The sequence below is a fragment of the Pan paniscus genome, chromosome 1 (assembly GCF_029289425.2).
Source record: "Pan paniscus chromosome 1, NHGRI_mPanPan1-v2.0_pri, whole genome shotgun sequence".
Taxonomy (NCBI): domain Eukaryota; kingdom Metazoa; phylum Chordata; class Mammalia; order Primates; family Hominidae; genus Pan; species Pan paniscus.
Window position 1 is genome coordinate 119,248,495 of NC_073249.2, and position 25,259 is coordinate 119,273,753.

General features: G+C 37.3%; 1 protein-coding gene across 3 annotated transcripts in view; it reads left to right on the plus strand.

Moving 5' to 3' along the window:
- Positions 1-25,259, plus strand: part of VAV3 (vav guanine nucleotide exchange factor 3) — a 400,971-nt gene that overhangs the window by 69,899 nt on the left and 305,813 nt on the right. For all 3 annotated transcript variants that reach the window (XM_034932393.3, XM_003822235.6, XM_055115325.2), the window contains exon 2: positions 20,647-20,763. In XM_034932393.3, the coding sequence (XP_034788284.1) occupies positions 20,647-20,763 (117 nt within the window). The remainder of the gene's footprint in view (positions 1-20,646; positions 20,764-25,259) is intronic.

Genomic DNA, 25,259 nt, shown 5'->3' on the forward strand with positions numbered 1-25,259 from the left:
CTTGATTTCTCCTCATTCCCCCAGCTTCTCTCATTAAGCATTTGGGTGGGCAACAGACTTCATGGGAGGCTTTGGCAGTGGAGGTGAGAGGGGCTGAGATCTGTTGTAAACAATTTATAGCACCTTTTGTGTTAAAGCAAACATGACTGCCTGATAGAATAGAAAGCAGAATTTACATATGATAAAGAAATTCTAGCTGTGTGGTAGACTGGGCTACTTCAGGCAACCAGAACACCAGGAATGTGCATTTATTCTCCTCTGTCATTAGGGGTACTTCTATGGGGGAAATGTTTGGGGAAGTACATTTGATAATTGCATCATATAGTGAGCAAACAGTTTGAAATTTGTCTTTCAGTCACTGTTCTACAGTTTGCAGGTAACACCCTATAATATTAATATCTGCCGTTTTTAAAAGTTAAGAATTATTAGGAAAGCATTTATTGTCTTTAATTATAGAGAGAGTAATGTAACCATATTGTCTCTTTATCTTTTTCTTTTTGGGAGCTGCCTGCCAAGATTTAGGAATCATTTTGTTTTTTCTAAACACTTAATTTCATCATAATGAAATTTCTTGTCTAATGAGATTTATATCACTTTCCTTATTATGAGAGTTCAGCTTGTTTTAATTGTGATGTCTGAGAACTTATACTGAAACTTGCCGTAGTCAGGAAGACACCTGTCCTAATAGGAAGACATTTTACTTAATGAATTGATGCCAGTTTAAATTTCTGCCTTTTTTTACTTCTACCTTTTCTTCTTTGAGTAGTGAAAATTGCATTTTTATCTAGCTTTAAAATTTGCTCTCTGCAGTGAGATCTACTACATGAAATCTTTTCTCAAAGTGATCTGTGTGAAAATTTAAATTAATAAACATATACCATTATTTGGAATATGAGCTTTAATGAAAATTCTTGCCCGAGTAAGCAGTGTCCATTTACAGTCAACTATAGGAAATAATTTAACTATTTACAAGGATGCTTTTGAGGGATGACATTGGTAGTCATTGATTCTTGCAGCCCCAATCAGTATTCTGTGTGTGCTTTGACTGGTTTGGTGCTACTTACCTTCGCGTGCCAGGGGTCTTTCTTTACAGAACCGATGTGTTGATGGTGAATCATGATGCACTGTTCTTGCACAGAGGTGGCCCTGACATTTATTTCATGAAAGAGTTTTCCTATTTTGGGATCTTGTGGGGATATTCATGAACATAATAGCCTACCTAGGAAAAAAGTTAGATATGGTGAAGAAGAACAATGCCATATTTAATGCTTGATCTTTAAAAAATAAGTTTCTTATAACTTTGGTCAGAAGAACACTGATATAGTTTGGCTGTGTCCCCACCCAAATCTCATCTTGAATTCCCACATGTTGTGGGAGTGACCTGGTGGGAGGTAATTGAATCATGAGGGCAGGTCTTTCCTGTGCTGTTCTCATGTGAGTGAATAAGTCTCACGAGATCTGATGGTTTTATAAAGGAGAGTTTCCCTCCGGAAGCTTTTTTTGCCTGCTGCCATCTATGTAAGACATGACTTGCTCTTCCTCACCTTCCGCCATGATTGTGAGGCCTCCCCAGCCACTTGGAACTGTAAGTCCATTAAACTCTTCTTCCTGTATAAATTACCCAGTCTCAGGTATTTCTTTATCAGCAGCATGAAAATGGGCTAATACAAACACACAGGCTTGTAAAAGTAGATTACTTTTAAGTAAACACTTTTACCCTGTGATTTTTATTATAAAGTTGGAGATGGGTACTTTTGGGAAAAGTATTTTCCTAGATGTGTAAAAATCAAACTTTAAAAAGGAGCAAATGTTTAAAATTGAGTCTAGCAAAGTATTTATAGAAATAATTTTAAATGTTATTATATAATCTTGCTGAAAAATAAGTCACTAAATAAAGTTATACAACTAAAAATGAAAATGTTCGTGACAGAATAACTGGCTGTAGGAACATCTCACTGAGTATTATTATTTTTGTAAGTTGACACTGGAGCTTTAGCAACTTGACCAAGTTTTTTACTCTGTGTATATTTTTAATTCTTTCATTCTCTGATTTTAGTTGACCTCTTTTAGCTGTTTCCAGAATCATCTAGAAGATCTTTTGTATTAGTCATGAGCTGGAGGCCAGGTAGTGCTCAGCCTAATGTTAAACCTCATACAAATGGGCACATGAGAAAGGAGTGGGCAGTTATTGTTGAAATATTATTGCTGACATTTAAAATGGTTATAGGGATGGGGGAAATCTAGGCCAAGAAAAAGGTTATCTTTGTCTTCTTCAGACTTGAGGGCATGGAGAGTATGACATGAGCAAACCTAATACTTGATTTTCAGAAATTCAGGGGAAAATATTCACTGACAAAATAATTTTAGAATGTCTATAATTTTTAGTGAATATATATTGATGTAGCAAATTTATTGTAGTCTTTATATATAGATAGAGAGGAGTCCACGTCATTTTTTTTCTGTAACTAATTTTTTGGTTTTTGCCTAAATTCAGGTAGCAAAGATGAAATGTTGGTTAAAGAAACTAAAAATAAAAAAATAGAAAAAGGCCGGGCGCGGTGGCTCACGCCTGTAATCCTAGCACTTTGGGAGGCCGAGACGGGCGGATCACGAGGTCAGGAGATCGAGACCATCTTGGCTAACACGGTGAAACCCCGTTTCTACTAAAAATACAAAAAATTAGCCGGGCGTGTTGGCGGGCGCCTGTAGTCCCAGCTACTTGGGAGGCTGAGGCGGGAGAATGGCATGAACCTGGGAGGCGGAGCTTGCAGTGAGCCGAGATCGCGCCACTGCACTCCAACCTGGGAGACACAGCGAGACTCCGTCTCAAAAAATAAAAATAAAAAAAAAAAATAGAAAAAAAGGGAAGGAGAATTAGAAAAATCAGAAAAGGAAATTTACAGGGGAGTGAAGAGATGGCAGTGATACGTGCATTTGTACAACTCCTTCAGGTTAAAAGCTGCTCCTTGGACTGTGAACTCCTTGGGAAAAGGCCTGTTTTCTCGTTGTATCTTTAGCATATAGTCTTGTATTCAGCGTGTGCTTAAAGTGGTACCTAGTACGTAATGGGCACTCAGTCAGTGCTTAATGAATGAAATCAATTAGTGAAACTTAGATTTCTCATGGGTTATTTCACCTGATACAAGTCCTTTAAGGAAAACGTAATTTTCCCCATATTATAAAAGGACAAACCAAGACTCTCATGGGTTAAATGATTGCCAAATAATGACAATTCTGCTAACAATGACATGCCATTATGACATATTAATCACATAAAATTAGGGATATATTTGTATTTCATGATTTATAATTTCATTGTTATTAGCAGTAAGTAATATTTAGTGAAAGCTTATTGCTTCCTAAAATTATGCTTGACATGCAAATTTCACTAGACTAAATACTATCCTGTAAGGAAGATAGAATCATCTACATTTTATAGTCTGGAGCTTAAAGGGATAGGTTACCTTTCAAGTTTACCTAGCTAGTGGATGGGTGACTTGAAAGCAGCCTGGTCTGACCCCTGAGCTCTTTTTTTTTTTTTTTTTTTGAGACGGAGTCTTGCTGTGTCCCCCAGGCTGGACTGCAATGGCGCGGTCTCCGCACACTGCAACCTCTGCCTCCCGGGTTCAAGCGATTCTCCTGCCTCAACCTCCCAAGTAGCTGGGATTACAGGCATACACCACCACATCTGGCTAATTTTTGTATTTTTAGTAGAGACGGGGTTTCACCATGTTGGCCAGGCTGGTCTTGAACTCCTGACCTCAGGTGATCCACCCGCTTCGGCCTCCCAAAGTGCTGGGTTTACAGGCATGAGCTACCGTGCCCACCCCAACTGAGCCCTTTCTTAATGACTACACTAAGTTACCTCCTTCTAGTCACACAGTTCTTGATGGCAGAGCCAGGATTTGCATCCAGGTCTTTTGTTCCTAGTTTTCTTCCCCTGTGTATCGTGCGTGTGTGTGTATTTCATTTGCCTTGTAGTAGGCTATGATCAGGGCATATAATAATGACCAAAAACCTCAATTCTGTTAGTATAGAATTTGGTAGATTTTGTGAAAGATATTTGATTAAAATGATATAACATCTGAGAGGAGAGAATGACTATCACTACCTGGAGTTGCCATGCAAGGCTTGACACAGAAATGTAATGGCGTGAAGAATGAGGAATACTCCAGGTAGAGGAAAAAGATGAATGACTATGCAATTTATTGTCCAAATCAGATTTTTTTTTTTTTTAAAGAAAGGGACACTAGCAATAATTGTGGTAGGACATCAGGGCTTGAACCAGGACCATCTGTGGAAACCAGGCCAGTGGTCTTTGTACAGAAATTCCGTTTTAGGCAGAAGGAGCTATATATACAAGTGGCTATTTAAAAATCACATAATATTTCAAACAGTGTTAGATTAAAAAAACCAAAATAATAAAACCCTACACCACATCTGCCTTATAGGAGTAAAGTGGCAATGAATAACTACTGAAGAAACAGCTTATAAATACCTAATTAGGGAGAAGAGAGTTCTAGAATGATCTAGCACAGTCTATTCAGGAAGTTGTATGATCTGAAAGTGTCTTCCATTTTTGGTAGAAAAATGGCTAAGTTTGGTGCAGATTTGCAGAGCACAGAAATTAAGGTATTTACTAGAGTTGGGGGTAAAGAAGGATAAAACATTTAATTCATTGAAATTAATTTCACTGTGAACATTTGACTCAAAGAAGGCAGACTAAAGGTGTCTGGTTGTGGGAATTAACAGAATTCGAGTTAGTCTATCCATTTATGTTTCCTTGTTAGATTTTTCTCTTGCCACTGGAAGTGAAACACTGTTAATTCACTATTGAGCCCCAGACAGAAATAGTGTGTATGGTGAGAATGTGGTGAGGGGTAATGGAGATTGTTTGGATTAGCAAGTTTCTGAACAGAATACAAACTCCTTTTGATTTAGAGATGGCAGTGTTTATGGGAAGGCTAAGACAAGGTGGGAAAAAGAAAAGACCAAGAAGTACTTTGTATACTTAATTGGATATACTTCAACCTGGTTAGTATTCTATATGGCTAATATTTTCAGAAGAAATACTACATAGAAGTAGTGGTATTTATTAAGAAAATTACATATGTTTGTATGTGTAAACATACAGATAACAATATATATGATATATGTACATGAGCCATAGTGTAATGGTTAGCACTGTGGACTCCGATATGTGTACACAAATCTGACTCACAATTTACTACTTCTTGCTGATACGGTGATTTTAGTGCAAAACCTAAGCATTGATACTAAGAAAGAATAAAATTTTATTTTTATAAAATTAAGATTGTGAAATAGTGAGCAGAGCTAAAATCTGGAGTATAAGCCGTAAATAAGTTTCTCAGGTAATAAAATCAAAAGCAGGTAATACAATAAAGAAAAAGGATAGATTATCTCAAATTTTGTTAATTTCCACAGCCAGATGCCTTTAGTCTTACTTATTTGAGTCAAATGTTCACAGTGAAATCGATTTCAATGAATTAAATGTTTTATCTTTATCCCCAAGTTTAGTAAATACCGTAATCTCTGTGTTCTCCAAATCTGCACCTAACTTAGTCATTTTTCTGCCAAAAATGGAAGACACTTTCTGATCATACAGCTTCCTGAATAGACTGTGCTACATCATTCTAGACTCTCACCTCTCTAAGTAGGTATTTATAGGCTATTTCTTCAGTAGTTATTTATTGCCACTCTACTCTTGTAAGGCAGATGTGGTGTAGGGTTTTATTTGTTTATGTAAAATCTAACACTGAAATGTTATGTGATTTTTAAACAGCCATAATAGTATATATAGCTCCTTCTGCCTAAACCAGTTTTTTTTTTTTTTTTGTAGGAAGACCATTGTCCTGGTTCACCACAGATGGTCCTGGATCAAGCCCTGTTGTCTTACCACAATTATTGCTAGTGTCCCTTTCTTTAAAAAACATCTGTTTTGGACAATAAATTATATATTCATTCTTCATTTCTGTCTACCTGGAGTATTCCTCATTCTTCATGCCATTACATTTCTGTGTTAAGCCTTGCGTGGCAACTCTGGGTAGTGATAGTCATTCTCTCCTCTCAGATGTTTACTATTTTTATCAAACATCTTTAATAAAATCTACCCAATTGTATAGTATTATACAATAACAGAATTTTGAGGTTTTTGGGCATTGTTATATGCCCTGAAAATAGCCTGCTACATGGCAAGTGACACACACACACACACACACACACACACACACACTACACAGGAGAACTTGGAACAAAAGTCCTGGATGCAAATCCTGGCTCTGCCATCAAGAATTGTGAGCCATAAGGAGATAATTTACTGTAGTCATTAAGAATGGGCCCAGGAGTCAGACCCACCCACTGGTGCTGGGTAGGTGAATTTAGGAAGGTTACTTACCTTCTCTAAGCCGCCGATTGTAAAATGTAGATGGGCCTATCTTTAAATTTATGTAAAATTTGGAGATGATGCTAAATTCAAAGGAGTGTGCGTGCCGAGAGAATATCAATTAGGTAGAAATATAGACAGAAAATAGAATGTAATTTAGTACAGAGAAACAGTGACTGATATATATGAGAATAATTTTGTTTCAAAGTGAGTCAGGGTAGGCCCGGCCCAGTGGCTCATATCTGTAATCCCAGCACTTTGGGAGGCCGAGGCGGGGGGATCACTTGAGGTCAGAAGTTCGAGACCAGCCTGGCCAACATACTGAAACCCTGTCTCTACTAAAAATACAAAAATTAGCCAGGTGTGTTGGCGGGCACCTGTCATCCCAGCTACTTGGGAGTCTGAGGCAGGAGAATCGCATGAACCTGGGAGGTGGAGGTTGCAGTGAGCCTAGATTGCACCATTGTACTCCAGCCTGGGCAGCAAGAGAGAAAGTCCATCTCCAAAAACACAAAAAAACAAAAAGTGTCTCAGGGTAGAGAAGAAGCCTGCTGAAAGGCATTGAGAAAGAAAGTGGTGTTCTCCTTTGTAGTTGGGGAAAGGAAAAGGGGAGAGTAGGTTGCCTAGTCTAGCGCTACGTGTTTTGCTGATCTGAGCTGCAGTTTAAACACTGGGTTTGTTGGTTATTTCTACATAGAAATTATATAGGCCAACTTTTTCTGAAGTTGAAGTCACTTGTGGGGAATGTTGCACTTTGTTTTTAGTTGCACTACAGATTACCTCTTTCAATAAAGAAGATATCACAGTGTGGGGTTAATAACAGTGTTCTCTGATGTATTTTATTATGCCAATAAGAATAATAATACAAGATTATAAAGTAACCATTAATCCTTTCTTTTTACTTTATGTAGAAGAATTAACACACTATTCTTAAGTCTGATCTTAAAGATACTTTACAAAATAACCCCCCCCCAAATTTTTGGATAGAACCAAAACAGCCTGGTTGGAGGCCAGAAAAATTGTTATTTTGTAAAATTAATAATTATTTCAAGTTTAATGATGCATATTTCCTACTTAATTGTCACAAAAATGACAAAGCAGAAAATGAACTGGAAAAATTAAAGAGGTGCCAGAAAAATTATTATGTATTTAGTTTGGGTAAGGAGATCAAAGCACCTGTGGGTCATGAAACATCAGAGAGGGCCAAATATCTGAGCAGGGGGTGGTGTTGGTGTATGGGTTGGGGTATCGTAGTGGTACCATTCAGAAGTGGCACTTATACACCCTGGCTTTCTGTGAACAGTAACCAAGGGTTTAGAACCGAAAATTAAGACGCGTGCATTGTAAAAGATTTTTAAAAACTTTCTGAATATGAAAGGCAATATGAGGGATGTAATTTGGATATTCAAATATGGATATTCTGGGGACATTTATCATGGAGATAGAAGGACAAAATAGTGGAATTTACATTTCATAGAAGATTCATAAAAAGCCAGAATGAATGGTTGCAGATTTTATGTGTTGGGCAGATTTCTATCCCAAAGAATAATTCTTGTGATATTTGATACAATTGTGATACAATGATTTAAAATCAGATTACATTTATTTATGAGAGTATTATTGATATTGCTGTTTTTAACAACATGCACTGGTGGGTCACTGTAGCCAAAGGAAAATACTAAATTCAGTCCATGTTTGAAGCCATTAAGATCAAAACTGACTTCCTGGAGTTTGACTGAAGTGTGTCTGCCATGCGGGTAAGAGCGCAGTCCTCATGGCTACTGCTCGCTGCCAGGTTGGACGGAGCATCGGTGGGTAAAGGGTGCGGCCTGGGGCTTGGGTTGGCCCAGAGCCTTAGGGTTGAAGCAAACCATGGAGAAGTTCTCTTTGACTAGTAAAAACATACTAACAAGTGTTTCATCTATTTCTAGTTTAACTTAATAACTTATGTTTACTTTCTTGTTTTACTTTACAGACTTTCTTTGTTTCCTTGCTTTTGAATAGAAATACAATTGGTAGAACATTTGTTAATGTAATGCTTTTGGATGTGTTTTTGTTGTTTTTTTTTTAAACTTAATTTTTCTAATAGTTTTTCTTTCCCATGGCAAATGCAGGTTTTTGTTTCATTTTTATTTTGTAAATTTGAGTTTATACTAACCACTGCAGAGCAGCAGCAGATATAAAAGCATGATCTCCTGGGTGGGGGTGTGCTGCTTGGGACAGCAAAGGGTGAGGAATGGAGCGGTTTGATGGAAGTTTCCAGCATGGGTGGAATTGAAGAAAGTACAAGTTTGTACAAACCTAGATGAATAAGATTCATAAGAAGAGGAAAGCTATTTTGGAAACTACCCACTATACAAAACCTATCCACTTAGATTTCTTGAAGCTTTGGGGGTAAAACCAAATGAAGGAAGTCCTCAACTTTCTTTGTTCCAACAATGTAAGTTGGTTGTAGTATGTTTTCTTGAGGAATGGCATCCTGCCAGGCATTCCTTAGAATGGAACACAAGTCTAGATAAGTGGCAGGTGCCTGCAGTCCAGTCCTAAGGCTGCTGTAGAACCCCTCCCCGAGAGGCTGCGTAGCATGGAGGGGAAGGGTGCTGGCAGGGGCTTCAGATTTGACTCTACACTTGTTAGCTACCATAGCTTTGGTTATTTGTGGCATCTCAGTTTCATTATGGATAGAATGGAATAATGGCATCTTCTTCATCGGGTTATGTGTATTAACTGAGATACTCCATGGCAAGTTCTTAGTGTCATACCTGGGACATATGTCAATACTGTAAGTTGTTTGTAGGAGGCAGAGTCATGGCCGTGAGGCATTACCTTGTCCTTATGGAGAAATTAATTCTGACTTCCAGTTGAATTCCTGCATTTCCTCCAAAATTTTGGCCAGGCCTTTGCATATGCTAGTCCCCTTGCTTCTCACCATACTGTTTCTCATGACCTTTTTGTTCATCCTTGGATGTTCAGTTCAGCCACTTCCTTGGAGATATGAATCTCCCTTCGTTGGAACTAAACCTAGTGGGATTGACATGTCCTGTTCATGTGTTTCTCTCTTTCTCAAGATTATCATCCCCTTCAGGAAAGAACCTGTAGCTCCCAGCTCCCTAGTTTGGGACAGTCTGCCATATAAGAGACAGAATATTATGGTTGTTAAAGGCATGGTTTGGGAGCCAACAGTGTGGGTTAGAACCTTGCACCATCACTTACTGGCTATGTGAGGTAGGGCCAGTTGTTTTACCTGTCTGTGCCCCAGTGGCTTTGTCTGTAAATGGGAATTGTAACAGTACTTACCTGTATCAGGTAAGTACTGTTACAAGTCAAGGGCAGGTTAAATGAGGAGGAAGAGACTTAGGCTTGAAGAGGTGGGTAGGCAGGTAAATGTACCTCCTACATTTGTAGATAATTATCTTTCTGTAGGTTTGTTATGCTTGACTATTCCATGTTCTCCCAGTGATGATTTTCCAATTACTTATCAATTTACTCCTGGGGAATTAAAATATAATGTTTTTTGACTGTATTTTTCTTTTCTTTTTTTTTTTTAACTGTTGGTACTTTTAAAATAAGTTGTGGTGAGGAGAGTTCAAATTACAGCATAACAGAATTCATTTAGTGAATTGATGTAGCATTAGTATTAGTCTGCCATTAGCATATCATATAGCAGTATTATCCAGGTAAGGAAAAATATGGCATCTCAAAAAAATAAAAATAAAAGAAATAAAAGCGACAGACTTATGTGTCACCTTTTCCCTCATTTTGAATGTTGTACTCTAATGAGGAAAAACCCCAGCTCCCCTCCTTCTGGGGCAAGGCAAGCATGGCGATTCTTGTTCCCTGCTTCACAGGGAGCTGTTTTCTTGGCTGGTGTGCCGTTCTGAAGCTCCTCTGCCTTGGAAGGGCAGGCAGTCCATTTCTAGCCTAGATACCCTCCATGCTTGTGTTAGCAGCTGCTACGACCACCACTGCTATTCCAATTATTACCACTACTTCTATTCCACTGTTATTTTTACTGCTGACATTACTATTGCTAAACCACCACTATTTCCATTGATACCAAAATCCTGACTTTAGTTACTGTATTCTTCTACTTCTTTATCATGTGTGCAGAAAGAAATGCTTATTTTCCATGCCCTAAGTAGAGAACCTTGCAAGCTTTCTTTGGAATGTAGATTGTGCCATATTTTTAAAAATTTTTATATTTTAAAAAATTGTTTAATTTTTTTTTTGGGCCAGGCATGATGCTTATGCTTATAATCCCAGCACTTTGGGAGGTTAAGGTGGGAGGATCATTTGAACCTAGGAGTTCAAGACCAGACTGGGAAACATAGTGAGACCTCATCTCTACAAAGAAATAAAAAATAAATTTGTGAGGCATGGTGGTGCCTGCCTGTAGTCCCAGCTAGTCTAGAGGCTGAGGTGGGAGGATCACTGGAGCACATGAAATCAGATTGAGGCTGCAGTGAACTGAGATTGCACCACTGCACTCCAGTCTGGGTGACAGAGCAAGAAAGACCCTGTCTCAAAATAATAATAATAATAATAATAAATAATTTATTTTTAATTTTGGGGATACATAGTAGGTGTATATATTTATGGGGTATTTTGGTACAGGCATGTAATATATAGTATATAGTATATATACTATATATAGTATATATACTATATATAGTATATATACTATATACTATATATAGTATATAGTATATAGTATATATACTATATATAGTATATATACTATATACTATATATAGTATATAGTATATATACTATATATAGTATATATACTATATATAGTATATATACTATATACTATATATAGTATATATACTATATATAGTATATATACTATATACTATATATAGTATATAGTAGGGGTATATATTATGGGGTATATATTTATGAGCTATTTTGGTACAGGCATGTAGTGTGTAATAATCACATTATGGAAAATTAGGTATCTGTCCCCTCAAACATCCTTTGTGATATAAACAACCCAATTGTACTCTTCTAGTTATTTTAATATGTACGGTTAAATTATTATTGACTATAGTTCCCCTGTTGTACAAATACTAGGTCTTATTCTTTTTAACTTTTTTTTTTTTGTTTTAAACTGGGCCCCATCTCTGGGTTGCTTTGAGCTAGTTGTCTTCTGGCTAACAAAATAGTTGAGTGCTACTTTCTTTCACTAAAGGCAGTGACATGCACCACTTTCATTAGCAGGTTAACTTAGGAAAATAGATGATCCAGGCTAATTTTGACCTCTGCACTTCCCAGGTATTCAGTTTTTTAGTGCAAAGACTAAAAACACAAAAGGAGGAGTAAAGATGCTGCTTGTTTTCCTTTTGTGTGTCCAGGGACTAATGCAGGTGTTGACAGAAAAACCTTTGAAACTGAGTTTCTAAGTCTAAGTTTCTGCCAAGGGAGAGGGGTGCAGTGCTTCCTCTTATAAGGACAAGAGCTGTTGAAAGCAGCAGAGGGCTTGTGTGTGTGTGTTATGGTGACTGCTGGCCAAGGGCCCCTGAAAATCAGTTGGCAGCTTCCCATTGAACACACACCAGAGGCAGGAAACACAGACTAAAGATCATGCTTAAGAATGTAATTGCCTAATAATTTAAAATCTTTATTGATATTATTTATAAATATTAATATAACTTCTAAAAATGTTCTTAGGTAAGTTTAAAAAGACACATTGCTACGTTAACATTGAAATAAGAAGATATGATGACAATTTAATGTAAAATTTTACTGAGTTCCCTGACTACTAAGGAATCGTTACATTTAATTTTTCCTAGAGATAAACTGCATCAGGATTCATTCATCAATTTATTTGAAAACATGTATGTGCTATAAAAGCTTTGGGATACAAAGACAATATAGATGTATTCTTTACTCTCAAATATTTACTATTTCTTAGGGCACTAGGTAGTCAGACAGATATATTATAGTCAAGCACAGTTATTACCATAACAGGTGTGAGCCAGGTGCTGCAGAGCAAAGAGGGTACGTGTGTTTTTACAGTTTAGCCCTGCATTTATGAGCTTAGCCATTTCAATATAATTACATATAACTCATGAAAGTACATTATCATTGAATACTGTGAAAAAAAACCTGTTAACTGTAAATGGTAAATTACTGTATTTTTGAACGAATGACTTAAAAAATTACCCATTAGAAATGAGTTGTGGCCTGGACAATAATCAAAACAGAAATATTGGCTTTTAATTTGCTGAGAATAGGGAGGTTTTGGTTTAGTGAACTGATCACAAGATTACAGCTAAGGAACAACCCTTCTCCATTTATGTCCTCTCTGCATGTCCTTTAGGGTCGTCATTTACTGTGATATTAGCATCAGTATGAAAATAATTTGAAGCTTCATATTGTGCAGTCCTAAACTGATACCACATGTAGCATACTTATTTTGTAATTCAGGGGATATTTGAAGGTATGATTTCTTAGAATGAGGATGATGATACCCCTTCTGTTGGGACCCACTGATTCACGGGGGAAAAGGACAAATAAGGTCCTCATACAAATAAAAATTATTCTTTTATTAAATTTCTAGATGTAAGATTTAGCTCACCTAATTTTAAAAGAGAGATATAGAGAAGATATGGTGAAAGGGACAGAAATAGGGAACTCCAGTAAGAGAGAAGCTTGATGTTATTATATTCCTTACACCTCTTCCTCCTTACCAGTTAAAAAAAAGGATGATCTGAGACCTTTGGAGAGGTATACAGGAGGAGTTATGATGAGAAGAGGACTAAGGAGAGGCTTGATAAAGTCTAAGCTGAGACTCAGCTAAGAAGGAGAATTCTTCTTGTACCTTAATGTTTGTAAATCGGTTTCATGGTCGTCTCTTCTGTGCCTTTCGAAACTGCCAATCATCTTATTATAATGGCCACTCATAATTTGAATTATGCCAGACCCTCAAATTCAGGGCCGATCTTTCAATAGCAAGTGCCCTACTGAGAACTTCTTTATTCTGAGATGCTGAGAACTTCTTTCTTCAACACACAGGTTGGCTCTGGGTGGTCCTTGCCTCATCAAATATAAGTTAGAAAATCTACATTGTGTGAAGGTCTATTAGGACTCACTGACCTTCTCATGAAATGTCATTTCTCATTTAGGATTGAAATAACTCATCTCACAATAAGCTGTAGAGGTTTTTCCTCTTCCATGGCCTCAGTTAACACCACTAGTCCATTATTCCTAGCAATTTTGGAGAAGTCGGTGTTTATTTTTTCAAATAAAAAGGGAAGCCATCCTGTTTGCATTCATATCTTTGAGAAAAGTCAAGATGGCTTTTACACATAGAGAAAAAGGAAACCATACACTTTCAAGGGGTAGAGGAAAAGGAGCGATTCAGAGTTTTGTAGTGAACTTTAGGAGTTTGACCTTCAAATGTTTCTTTTTTTAAGCGTCAATATTGCTAACATTAAAGTGGTAACAGGAGGCTGCACCTTGAAAAGCCACTCATGCCTTGTCTGTTGTGGTAGCTACCTGGTTATGAAACATTTTCTAATCCAGAGAGCTTTGGCGTGATATATAATTTTAGGATGTTTTAGACCTTGATGGTGTTAAACTTTCTTCTTCGGAAGTTATGTGCATTGATATTGAGTGCTTTTCTACCATTTTCCTTCCTCACCTTGAAATAAGCGAGCTATTCATGCCCTTCTGAAGAGGGAGAGAGGCTAAGCATGGTTGTTGAAGACACATGGCTTTGTTGTTAGAATACATCACTTTTCACTGGATATACCTGAGAGAGAGGCTAGGCAGCATCTAATTACTGGGAGTTTTTATATGTGAAGACAAGAATTAACTGACTCCCTGGCCTCCTTTTCACATACTATGTCCCCCAATTTGCTAAGTTACCATTTTCAGTGAATGCCCTGCTATCCTTCCAGTGCCCAAGGCAGAGAGAGGTACGGTTATAATTCTGAGGTCTTCTCTTTTCTCTCCCACTGCTTCCCTACACACAGTCAATCAATTACCAAATATTTCTTTTCCATGTAATCTCCTGGAGTTCTTCCCATCTCTCCTTCTACTATCCTAGTCTAAATCCCATTATTTCTTGTTAAATTATATGATAATGTCCTGGTTGTCCTTGTCTTGTCTTCCTATGCCACATCATCTCTCTAGTAAGAAGAAAAACATTTAATTCTATACGCTGCAAAAATGGAGTTAGTATAACATAGTAGTTAAGGATATGGGCCCTGTAGCCAGAATGTCTGGATTTGAATCCTGACTCCATTGCTTTGGCAAAAGCAGTTATGTAAATGTTGGTAAATCTCTAAGCCTCAGTATGTATTAAAAAAAAATTAAAACTTTTCTGATTGGATTGTTGTGAGGATTGAATGGCATAAACATTTAGCATAGAGCTTGACACATAGCAAGCACCGAAACATCACTACAACACCAATAATCATAAATGCAAAGCTGAGTATTCCGCTTTCCTTTGGTGCTTTTTTTTCTTTTTTTTTTTTTTGGAGACAGAATCTCACTTTGTTGCCCAGGCTGGAGTACAGTGGGGTGATCTCAGCTCACTGCAACCTCCATTTCCCAGGTTCAAGGGATTATCATGCCTCAGCCTCCCCAGTAACTGGGACCATAGGTGTGTGCCACCACACCCAGCTAATCTTTGTATTTTTAGCAGAGATGAGGTTTTGCCGTGTTGGCCAGGCTGGTCTCGAGCTCCTGACCTCAGGTGATCTGCCCACCTCGGTCTCCTGAAGTGTTGGGATTACAGACTTGAGCCACCGCGCCTGGCCTCCAGTTTTCTAATTAAGAGCTTTTAACCTCATCACTTCTAGGACAAAGCCAAGATCTCTTTGGCATGCCATGGACATCCCAGCTCTCCTCTTCTGTTCCTTCTGTCAGTGCTCTTGTCCAGAGAAGTGTCCATCTCAACCGCTTCCACTGCCCCAAGTGGTCCATGCTTTCATGCACATTCTTTGCCATTTGCCCGGAGCATCCTCTCACTGCAAGTCTGGAAATTGCCTTTCTGCCTTCTAAACACCAACCACTCCTTCTCTTTATGTAGGTGACTCCCACTCATCCTTTCTTACCTCATGTATCAGTTATTCCAGAAAGCTGTCCGTGATACCCTAGGGCTCTCAAGGAGCATCTGAATGTATTCTTCATTGCACTTGCCAAACTATTGTGCAACCGTGGACTCACTTGTCTGTATGTTCTGTCTCACTATAATAAGCCTTTGAGTATAGAGTCTGGGTCATGTTTGCTTTTCTTGTACCCAGCTCTTGGCATTTTTATTCAGTTAACATTTGTTTAATATATTAATAAATCACTACCCAATTGGGGATTTGTTTTATGGAGTTTCATTATGCCTAGTGCATCAGAGGCACCTCATGAATATTTGTTAAATGAGGATGCATGGCTATTTAAACTTTTGTGTATCCTTAATTGGCAACTCTTATATGGATACACTGAATATTTAAAGAAATTTAAAGTTATTTAATTCTAAGTCCTGAAATTCTAAATTCTAACAAATTGTTAAGTTAACTTATGTAAATAAGTTAGATGATTTAGCAAAGTTGTACAATTTTTTTTTTTTTTGTCAAAAATAGGTATGGTTATGAAACAGTGAGCTGGATTTGCCCTTCTGACTCATAAACTATCTCTGAAGGCAGTATATTTGAAGCTGCTTCAGATGATTCAAAGGTCTAGCAGATAACTTCTAATCTCAAAGAATGAATAGACTGGGGAAAAAAAACACTCAAGTAATGTTGTGCCAAAACACCCCATCTCTAGCCATAAAATCATACATTCATCAGTTTTCTTCAGTTATCTCAATTTTCTTTTTGTCTGAACACAGTGAGATAAGAGTTGGCTTATTATGCACTCCACAAAGAAAATTATAGAATTTTCTGAGAGGAACATTAGAGGCCAGTTAGGCCAATCCTGTGTATATGAGCCATTCTGTTGCAAGTGATAGATTGCTTAAGCAAATGGTGGAGGTATTTGTTCTTCTCATGTAATTGGCTCTTGTATTCTAGGAGCAGCATGGTGGTTTCCAAATACTATTTATTGTATAAATGAAAATAAGACTTATTTGGAGAAATGGCTGATTCCAGAGCTACAGCAGTGAAAATGTGAGATGGACCTGGGACAACTTGATATAAGAAAGCAATGAAACAAATATTATTGTAATTATTAATTATGTCGAAAGGAAACATGAACCAATTTGAAGGGACTCCCAGTGGCCAAACGTGGGACAATATGAGCATTAAAAAAATAATGATGGCAATTGATTATTACAAAAATAGAAAAAAGGGAGGTCAGGGGAAGCTTTTTTTCTGTTTTTTTACAAAAGAATACTAGCGTGTAAGTAAGAAAAGAATGATAGAGTTAGAAAGATCACTATTTTAAAGTCTCATATGGAATAATTGAAGCAAGGATGATCAAGGAATACTAATCCCATTGTGAAAAATTATTGGGAAATAGGACAGCCATATGGTACCACATCTTCACCCCTGGGTTACTTACTACTATAAAGGGGGGACATGTACCTTTACAGTAGAGAGATGTGGCAGTAACCATCTTAACTAAATGATTGAGTTTAGCCTCAGTAATGATGGGACACCCTAACATTTTGTGTCTTCTGATGTGATGAAATATGAAGTTCACAGTATGAAGTACTTTTATCAGAACTGTTTAATTTGAATCTAGATTTAGCTTTCAGTTCACGGGAAATACAAGTGAAAGAATAATAGGTTTAATGATACCATGAAGAAACAACCAAACAAATGCAGAATTTAGGACATTTTGTAAGACAACCAGCCTGGACTCTTCAAAAGTCAATGTCATTAAAGAAGAATAAAGGCAAAAGGATTTTTAGATTAAAAGATACTGAAAAGATAAAACTGCCAAATGCAGTGGGTAAAACATGACTGGATCCTAGACTGGGGAAAAAATAGTACTAAAAGTGGGCAATTGAGGAAATTTGAATATGGAATGGATATTAGATAATATGAAATTATTGTTAATTTTCTTAGATATAATGGTATTGTTGATCTGTAGGAAAAATGTCCTTATTCCTAGGAGTTGCATGTAGAGTCAGAGTATTTAGGAGTCAAGTGTTATCTGTAATTCATTTTCAAATAGCTGAACAAAATACATTTATAAATATATAAAGGGTATAGATGCAAAAGCATATATGGCACTATGTTGCAATTGTTGCATGTAGATGGAATGTTCATTGTATTCTTTCAACTTTTGTTCTGAAATTCAAAAAAATAAAATAAATAAACTGGAAAAAAAATCAGTTTGGTAAAAGCAAAGCAAAAGTCCTGGAGTGGACTGCTGGCAGGCTGGCAGCCTCACTTCCTCTATTCCTCAGCTCTGTTCCTATATGTGCACAGAGCCACACACTTGTGAGCATTGAGTGAAGTGTGAGCCTAGTGAATAACACTAGGCTCGCACCAGACTCAGCACTAATTTAGTCAAATTTTGGAGCAGTGGGAAAATCTCCTGATAAATTTAATAGAGAAGCTTGAGGAAGAGCTTTGTCTTGTTCATTTTTAACATTTCCAGTATGTGTAATGTTGTAGGAATTCAAAAACTGAAAAATACATAAATAAAGGGGTGACCAAATTTGAGGATTGCCTGGAAAAGTGAGAGTATATAAGTGACTTTCAAATTCAGTAAATATTTGTGGAATTTGGTAGATCTGAACTAGTTAAGAGACAAGTAAGTTTAAGATGAATTCCAGAAGTAAGGGGAAGGCCTCTTTTTAAATCTTCTGTGCATGCAATATTTCATATTGTTTTAACTTTTAGTAATAATACTTGCTTTTCTGAATTAGTGATCAAAGCACTTTATGGAAGTCTTCTGCAGCTTTCCCTACAGGTGGGGAAAGTTTGAGTTTGGTGGGAAATCTTCAGAGGGTGGTGTGTGCAATTATGCTTTGTTCCTTGGTGAGCTATGAGTCAGGCACTTAATTATGTAAACGATATTGCAAGAGAGCAGTTGCATAATCCCCAAGAGAGTAAGTATTATCTGTCTTGGTAGAATGCAAGGCTTTTAATCTGTAAATAAGCAATTCTATGTGGAAGAGCTACATGCAGAGTGATTCTGTGTCTTAAAGGTCTCTTATGAATTTTTTAAAGTGAAAGCAGTAACTGCATGTGCTGATTACCTGCTGCCTTTATATTTCAAAGGGTTTATGATGCTTCCCTTGTGGTTTTAATCCCTCCTGAAATATTTAAGCCTCTGAGAATGATTCCTGTGAAGGGTAAAGTGTGTCTAAGTTAAGCCTATGAATAATCCAAATGTTTCAAATGTATTAATAGATGAAGTAAAACAAGATATGCTTTCTGCAAATTAAAAAAACAAACCAAGATAAACAAAACAATGAATTAAGACATTGGCAACACTTTTAAAAAAGCAAAGATACAATAATTAGCTAATACGTTGCTCACTTTTTGATGGTTAGTAGGTTTTTTCCATTTTTTTAAACTTTATTTTGGTAAAACTTACATATGATAAAATGCATCTATTTAAAGTTTTCACATGTATATTTTTAAAAAAATCTGTGCCACTGCAGTTAGGGTATGTGTGTATTTTGCTTAGGTGGATCTGAGTCTTTTAGACACTGAAAGCAAATTTTAACTTTTGTTTTTTTAAGTAGTCAATAGCGTCTGCCTTCCCTCCTATCTCCCTGTTATGGTGTGAATGAGCTGACCATGCTCTTCTCTAAGGTCAGCTGCTGCACTCAAACTATTGATCTCTCCCCACTTCACCTAATCAGGACTACATTTGGGGAACTGTCCTTCTCTGCTTTGTGACCAGCTTTCCCCTCTCTATCAGGTTATTCCCATCAAAACAGAAACATGTCTCGATATCTTCTGCTGTTTCTTAAAACTCTTGACCATTTCTCTGTTCTCCTCTGCAGCAAAACTCAGGAGTCTATATTCTGTCTTCACTTCCTTTTCTCTCTTTGTCTCTGAAACCAACTCCAAGAAGCCTTTCATCCCACTCCTCCTTATAGAGCCTGCTTTTGTCAAGGTACCTGTGACTTTCACACTGCCAGAATCCATGGGCAGTGTTGACCAATCCGTTGGTCTAAATCCTATTTGGCCATCTAGAAACACATTCTTTACTTGGCTTCAGGAAAACCCTATCTCCTGGTTTTCCTGCTTCCTCTCTGGTCACTCTTACTAAGACTTCTTTGTGAGCTCCTCCTCTTTTCCTGATCCTTTAGTTTCCTGGCTCAGGTACTCTCCTCTTCTTTGCTCTCTTCCACAGTCATTTCAGCCAGTGTCATGGTTAACAGTCCTCTATACACTAAAGACTCCCATATTTCTGTCTGAAGTACACACCTATCCCCTGGACTCCACACTTATTGGATGACTAATAGGCCTCTCAGATTTAACACAGTCAAAAAGTGACCACACTCTGGTCTTCCCACAGTTGTCTCTCACCTGGGTTATTGCAAGAGCCTTATGTCTGGTTTTCCTGCCTCCACCCTAGCTCCGGCCCCTTTCACTCTATATTCAGCACAACAGGCCAAAAAGACCTTTTTAAACCATCAGATTATGTCCTCCTTTTGGCCAAGGCCTCCAATGACCTCCCATATCAGTCAGAGTAAAAACTGTCCAATAAAGATCTTCATCATCTGACCCCACTAGCTTTCCATCTCTCCTCCTTTTGCCCCCATTACTCACTCTGCCTTGCTGCACTGACCCCTTTCTCAGACACGCTCAGAGGCCTCTATGTCAGGGCCTTGGTATGGGACACTTCTTTAGGCTGGGCTGTTGTGTGCTACGGTTCTCCATGGCTTGCTCCTTTTGCACCTCAGATCTCTGCTCCACCATCCTCTTCTCTGTGAGACCTTCTCTAACCATCCTGTTTAAGTTCCCCCACCCAGCCCCACCAACTCTCCTGATCCCTCCTCCAGGTTTTATTTTTCTCTATTGCACTTACCACCATATGAAAGTAAAAATACTTGCTTATTTGTATTTGTTGCTTTGTCTGTTTTGTCTGTCTTTTCATATTAGAATGTAAGTTTCATGACGGTAGAAATTGCCTTGGTCACAGCTGTATCACCTGTGCCTGAGAGAGACTTCAGGCTCGGTCAGTACTGCTGAATGAGTAATTGAAAAGCAACTTCAAAGGCTGCTTGATGCTTTCTTGTCATTTTTAGAGCAGTCTTGAGTGTTACAGAGGATGGATAGCATTCAGAATAATTAACTATATGCTAACAGCTCTTTTCCATTCCTCAGTTTCTCTGTTTGAAGAACATAAGGACATTTCTCACGGCCTGTTGTGAGACGTTTGGAATGAGGAAAAGTGAACTTTTCGAGGCATTTGACCTGTTTGATGTTCGTGACTTTGGAAAGGTAATTATACTTCATTTTTAATACTACTTTTTAACTGGAAAGCATTTAAGCAAATTGTTTCAAATCTTGAAGTAGGGCATGTGACTTAAGTGGTTTATGTATCTGCATTATATAGTTAAATTTCACATGTAGATGGCTTAGCAAAACCAAAAAACAAAAAACAACAACAACAAAAAAGAAACCCCACACATACAACACCACCACCAAAAAATTAGCATCAACTTTCCAAATGAGATTAGAATTATTTTGTAATTAAAATAGTATACAGGGAGGGAATCTTTTCTCCAGAGATAATTTTTTTCTGCTGGTCACCTCAGAGGATAGGGTTACTATTATCTGCCCTTTAGGTTGATCACTGGGCACTCAGGCCTGAGGACCAGTATTCTTTTCCTCCAGTCTTCTCTATATCTGAAAGCTGCTAATTTTTGGAAGTTGAGAATGTTCTGTTGTCCTTTTCTCTATTTTGATACTTGGTTAGGTGACTCAGAGAAGACATGAATCACAAGTGTTCAAGATTATTGAATAATTTCCGTTGCTTGAATTTCAGCAGATATTTGTTGGATTTCAAGGACATTTTTCACATGGAAATTGTTTTAATATTTACTGTTATTATCCGTATGTACACTAAACACATGTATAATAAGTGAAACAAATCATCATTTCAAAAATTATGGTCATTTATTATGAAGTGAGTGGACATAAACCTCTCACAAGTAACTAGCCATAAAAGAGTCAGGTAATTAAGGTGACAGGACTTTAGCTTATGCTGATGTAATTGCATTATGAAAATAAGCAAATAAGGAGGAAAAAACTAATGCTATTGAGAAGTTTGTCCTTATTCTTGTAATTCAGGTGCTAGTATCTTATCAAAAGGCTGTTTGAGAGTATACATTAACTCTGAGATATAATATTTTCATTAGAAAATAACCAATGGATTGCTCTTTGCTAAACAGCATAAACTTGAGACAGAAATATAGGAAATTTGATGCTGAAATACAGCGCATATGGGGAAGCCACTCTACCTGTTGGGGGGGGGAAGGCCCTGGTTCTCTCTCCGGTCTTAACCCATGGTCATTTTGTGATCTAGAAGGCACCAGCCTTCTCGGGCATCAGGCTGCCTGCCAGCTTGGAAAGCTGTACAAAAGAAGGGGGGATAAGAAGGTGGTTTCTAAGATTCCTTTAATCTCTGGAAAGCTGTGATTTAACTGTCTTGAGGTCCAAAAAGTGATGGAGGATAAAAGATGATAATTTGTACAACGAACTGAAAGCCAAGCCCCTAGTAAGGAAATGGGAGCGCATTTGTCTGTGACCATGAATCACAGGTGAGGTGGACACTTCTCTAAGCTGTTGGCCCTGAAAAACACCAGAGATATTTCTGGTTTTATTTTTCTTTTATCCTTCCGCCTATTCCTCCTGCACCTTTAAAAAAATCTTCTTTGATTTTTCTTTATTTTCACCCTCTCTTTTGGGGAAATGAAAAATGAAAATGAATTGGGGAAATGAAAAATGAAAAGTCTTGACTTTTTAAAGCTCATTAAGGAACTATTTATTTTTCATTTAAATTTGTAAGAAATGGTGTTGATAAATGTTGGAAAAATATATAAATACTTTAAAATGCATGGTGTTGTTCTACTGGAATGAGATTGCCTGCTAGATTGATTAGACAACGGAAGCTTTGTAGGAGAGTTGATACTACAAAAAATTGAATGTGAAAGCGTAAACTGTGTGCTTCTCAAGGATAAATGTATTTTTGACTGCTTAAAATATTTTAGCAGTGGTAGATCTGAAACAGAATTAAACATGAGATTGTGGTTTAGAACTTGAACCTACATTATAGTCACTTACATTTTGCTACTGCCAAGATTGGAGTAGCTATCTCTTTAGAACTGTATGATCTAAAGAAAACACTGAAAGTTAAAGAATTTGTGATATCGCTTCATAATTTACCAATGCTAATAGTATTAAGCATTATATACTCTAAGTAAAAACTGCCAATACCACCAGTAATTGAACACTTAAAATATGCAGTCTGTTCAGTCTTCATGTATAATTTGTAAAATTGTGACAACGTTAAGAGGTTAGGTACTACATTTTTCTCTTCATTGTACAGATGAGAAAATCTGCATCCCAAATCACATATCTATTAGAGATTGAAGCAGCAGTTTGAACTCAGGTCTAGCTGATTCTCCACTACTGTACCATAGTGCAAACATTCACATAGCACATAACGTGTACTTTGCATACATTGAGGGAATCAGCACATCAATCCCAACATGTGGATACTATTATTTTTCCCATTTATAGGTCCTAGCTTGTGGGTAATGGAACTGAAATAATTCTTGTAGTTTTAAGTTGAAAAAATGTGAATAGTGTTAATTCAGAAACAAAATAATTTCTGATGTCGTGAATATATACATTTTAACAGGATGTGGATAGGTTGTTTTCCTCCATTCCGTAGGATTTAATTAAATGTTCTGTTAACTTAAAATGAATAATATCTATGTGTGCTCTCCTGTCTGCCTCATTTCCTACATTGGTGAATCTGGAATTCATGTGTATTTGGCATCTTTTTGCCAAAGAACGTATTAATTGTGATAGCAGCACCTAGTGTTTTTATAGCCTTTGAAGTTTTCAGAGTGCTTAATATTACTGACTTCATTTGATTGTCATAATACTCTTGTGAAGACATTCTTCAGATGAGGAAGCTAAGACATGGGGAGGTGCTTGGATAGTGATTCTAGGGTCTCCTTGCTTGGGAAGAGGAACAAGATCTGGAGCTCAGGCCTCTGGCTTCTCAGTCTGTTTTTCTTGTCCACTGTCTGTGTTTTGGGTCTCACTGCTCTGTGGATGGTCAGGGAAAAGGATGAACTTATAGAAGAAAATTAAAGGAATTTATAAAATTAAAAAACACAGGTGATGTGTTACTTGGCATCTACTTATACTTTAGAAAGAAAGGAAAGATTTAGGATACTGCATGAGTCTGCAGCCCAGTGTTGGTTAAAGTTGTTTACTCTAAATAGGCATGTGATTCACTGATTGTCTGTACACATGCAGTCAATTCTTAGCTACACTCTCTTACCCCTTTTCTCATTGTGGTGTTTTCTGCTCACTAAACTTTGTCCAAGCTCTCCCTCTGTTTGGGGTTTAGGAAATTTATTTTGAATCTTAGGCTTGATATGGATGTGTTTTCTTTTGGAAAATCCTGGAAACAGTGTTAACACAAATGATAATTTGTATTTTGTGAGATGGTGAAGAGCATCTATTTGGGCTTCTCTAGAAGGGCTTATGATAATTCTGCCTTTCAGTGCTACCTTTATTCTTAGAATTGAGCTCTTTCCTCAGTAGTAATTCACTTCAAACTCCACCAACATCAACAAAAATTAGAACAGTTTGAAACACTTTCTACACTTTTTTTTTTAATCACACAGGAAAGAGGAGTGAGTTTAGTAACTTGAACTCATTTAAGAGTCAGCAGAGGCCTTCAGGTTAGATATGACTCTCACTCTTCAGGGTTGTTAAATACTGAAAAAAGTTTCTGAAAGAGGGAGATTTCTTTTCTAAGACTGCTGAGGTCTGGTGGGGGGAGAGTGGGGGAATGGGGGACGTTGAGGGTTTATGTTTTGAAAAACCATTTACTTTCTTACTTTTGAAAAAAGATGAATCTCTTTCTGGCTTTCTGATAATAAAAATAAGTAAAATCTTGTTAGTTAACTTCTTTGCTTAAGAAATGTAATTAAAATGTTTCCCCCGGCATAATATTAGAAATTACTATATTATTTTTTGACATCATGACAGTATCTGTAACTTTGTTCGTTTCCGTACTGTATATAAAGAATTTTCCATAACTGTTTCAATCGTCAGTTTATGATTAACTCACTCTTTGGAAATGTTTCCTACTGAGCTGTCTGTTGGCACATTGACAGTGCAGAAGCACATGGAATTTTTTCTTTAATGAGACAATTTCTAGAGCGTAATAGAAGTCAGGCTGCCACTGTCCAGATGAGTGACTAAAGTCATCTCCTTACCCTGCCTCTGGGTGAGTGTGAAGGGCCTGCTTCCCATGACACACAGTGTAAAGTGATATGTTTTCTTAAAGAGTATCCATACCTGGCCAGTGGTAGGTCCAGTTGATTTGAATTGCAATAGGATAGTTTCATCATGTTCAGGTTCAGGACAGGCACCGTCAAAAGGAATTCAGAGCATCAGCTTAGGGGTGAGTCAGGGATACAGGTAAGAACATTATTGGGAGAGAGAGAGAGAAAGAGTTGTATTTTAGTTAAGAATTAAACTAAAGAGCTTCTTCACAGCAAAATGAACAGTCAGCAGAGAAAACAGACAACCCACAGAGTAGGAGAAATTCTTCACAATCTATACACCAAACAAAGGACTAATATGAAGAATCTACAAGGAACTCAAATTAGCAAGAAAAATAAAACAAACAGTCCCATCAAAAAGTGGGCTAAAGACATGAATAGACAATTCTCAAAAGAAGACAT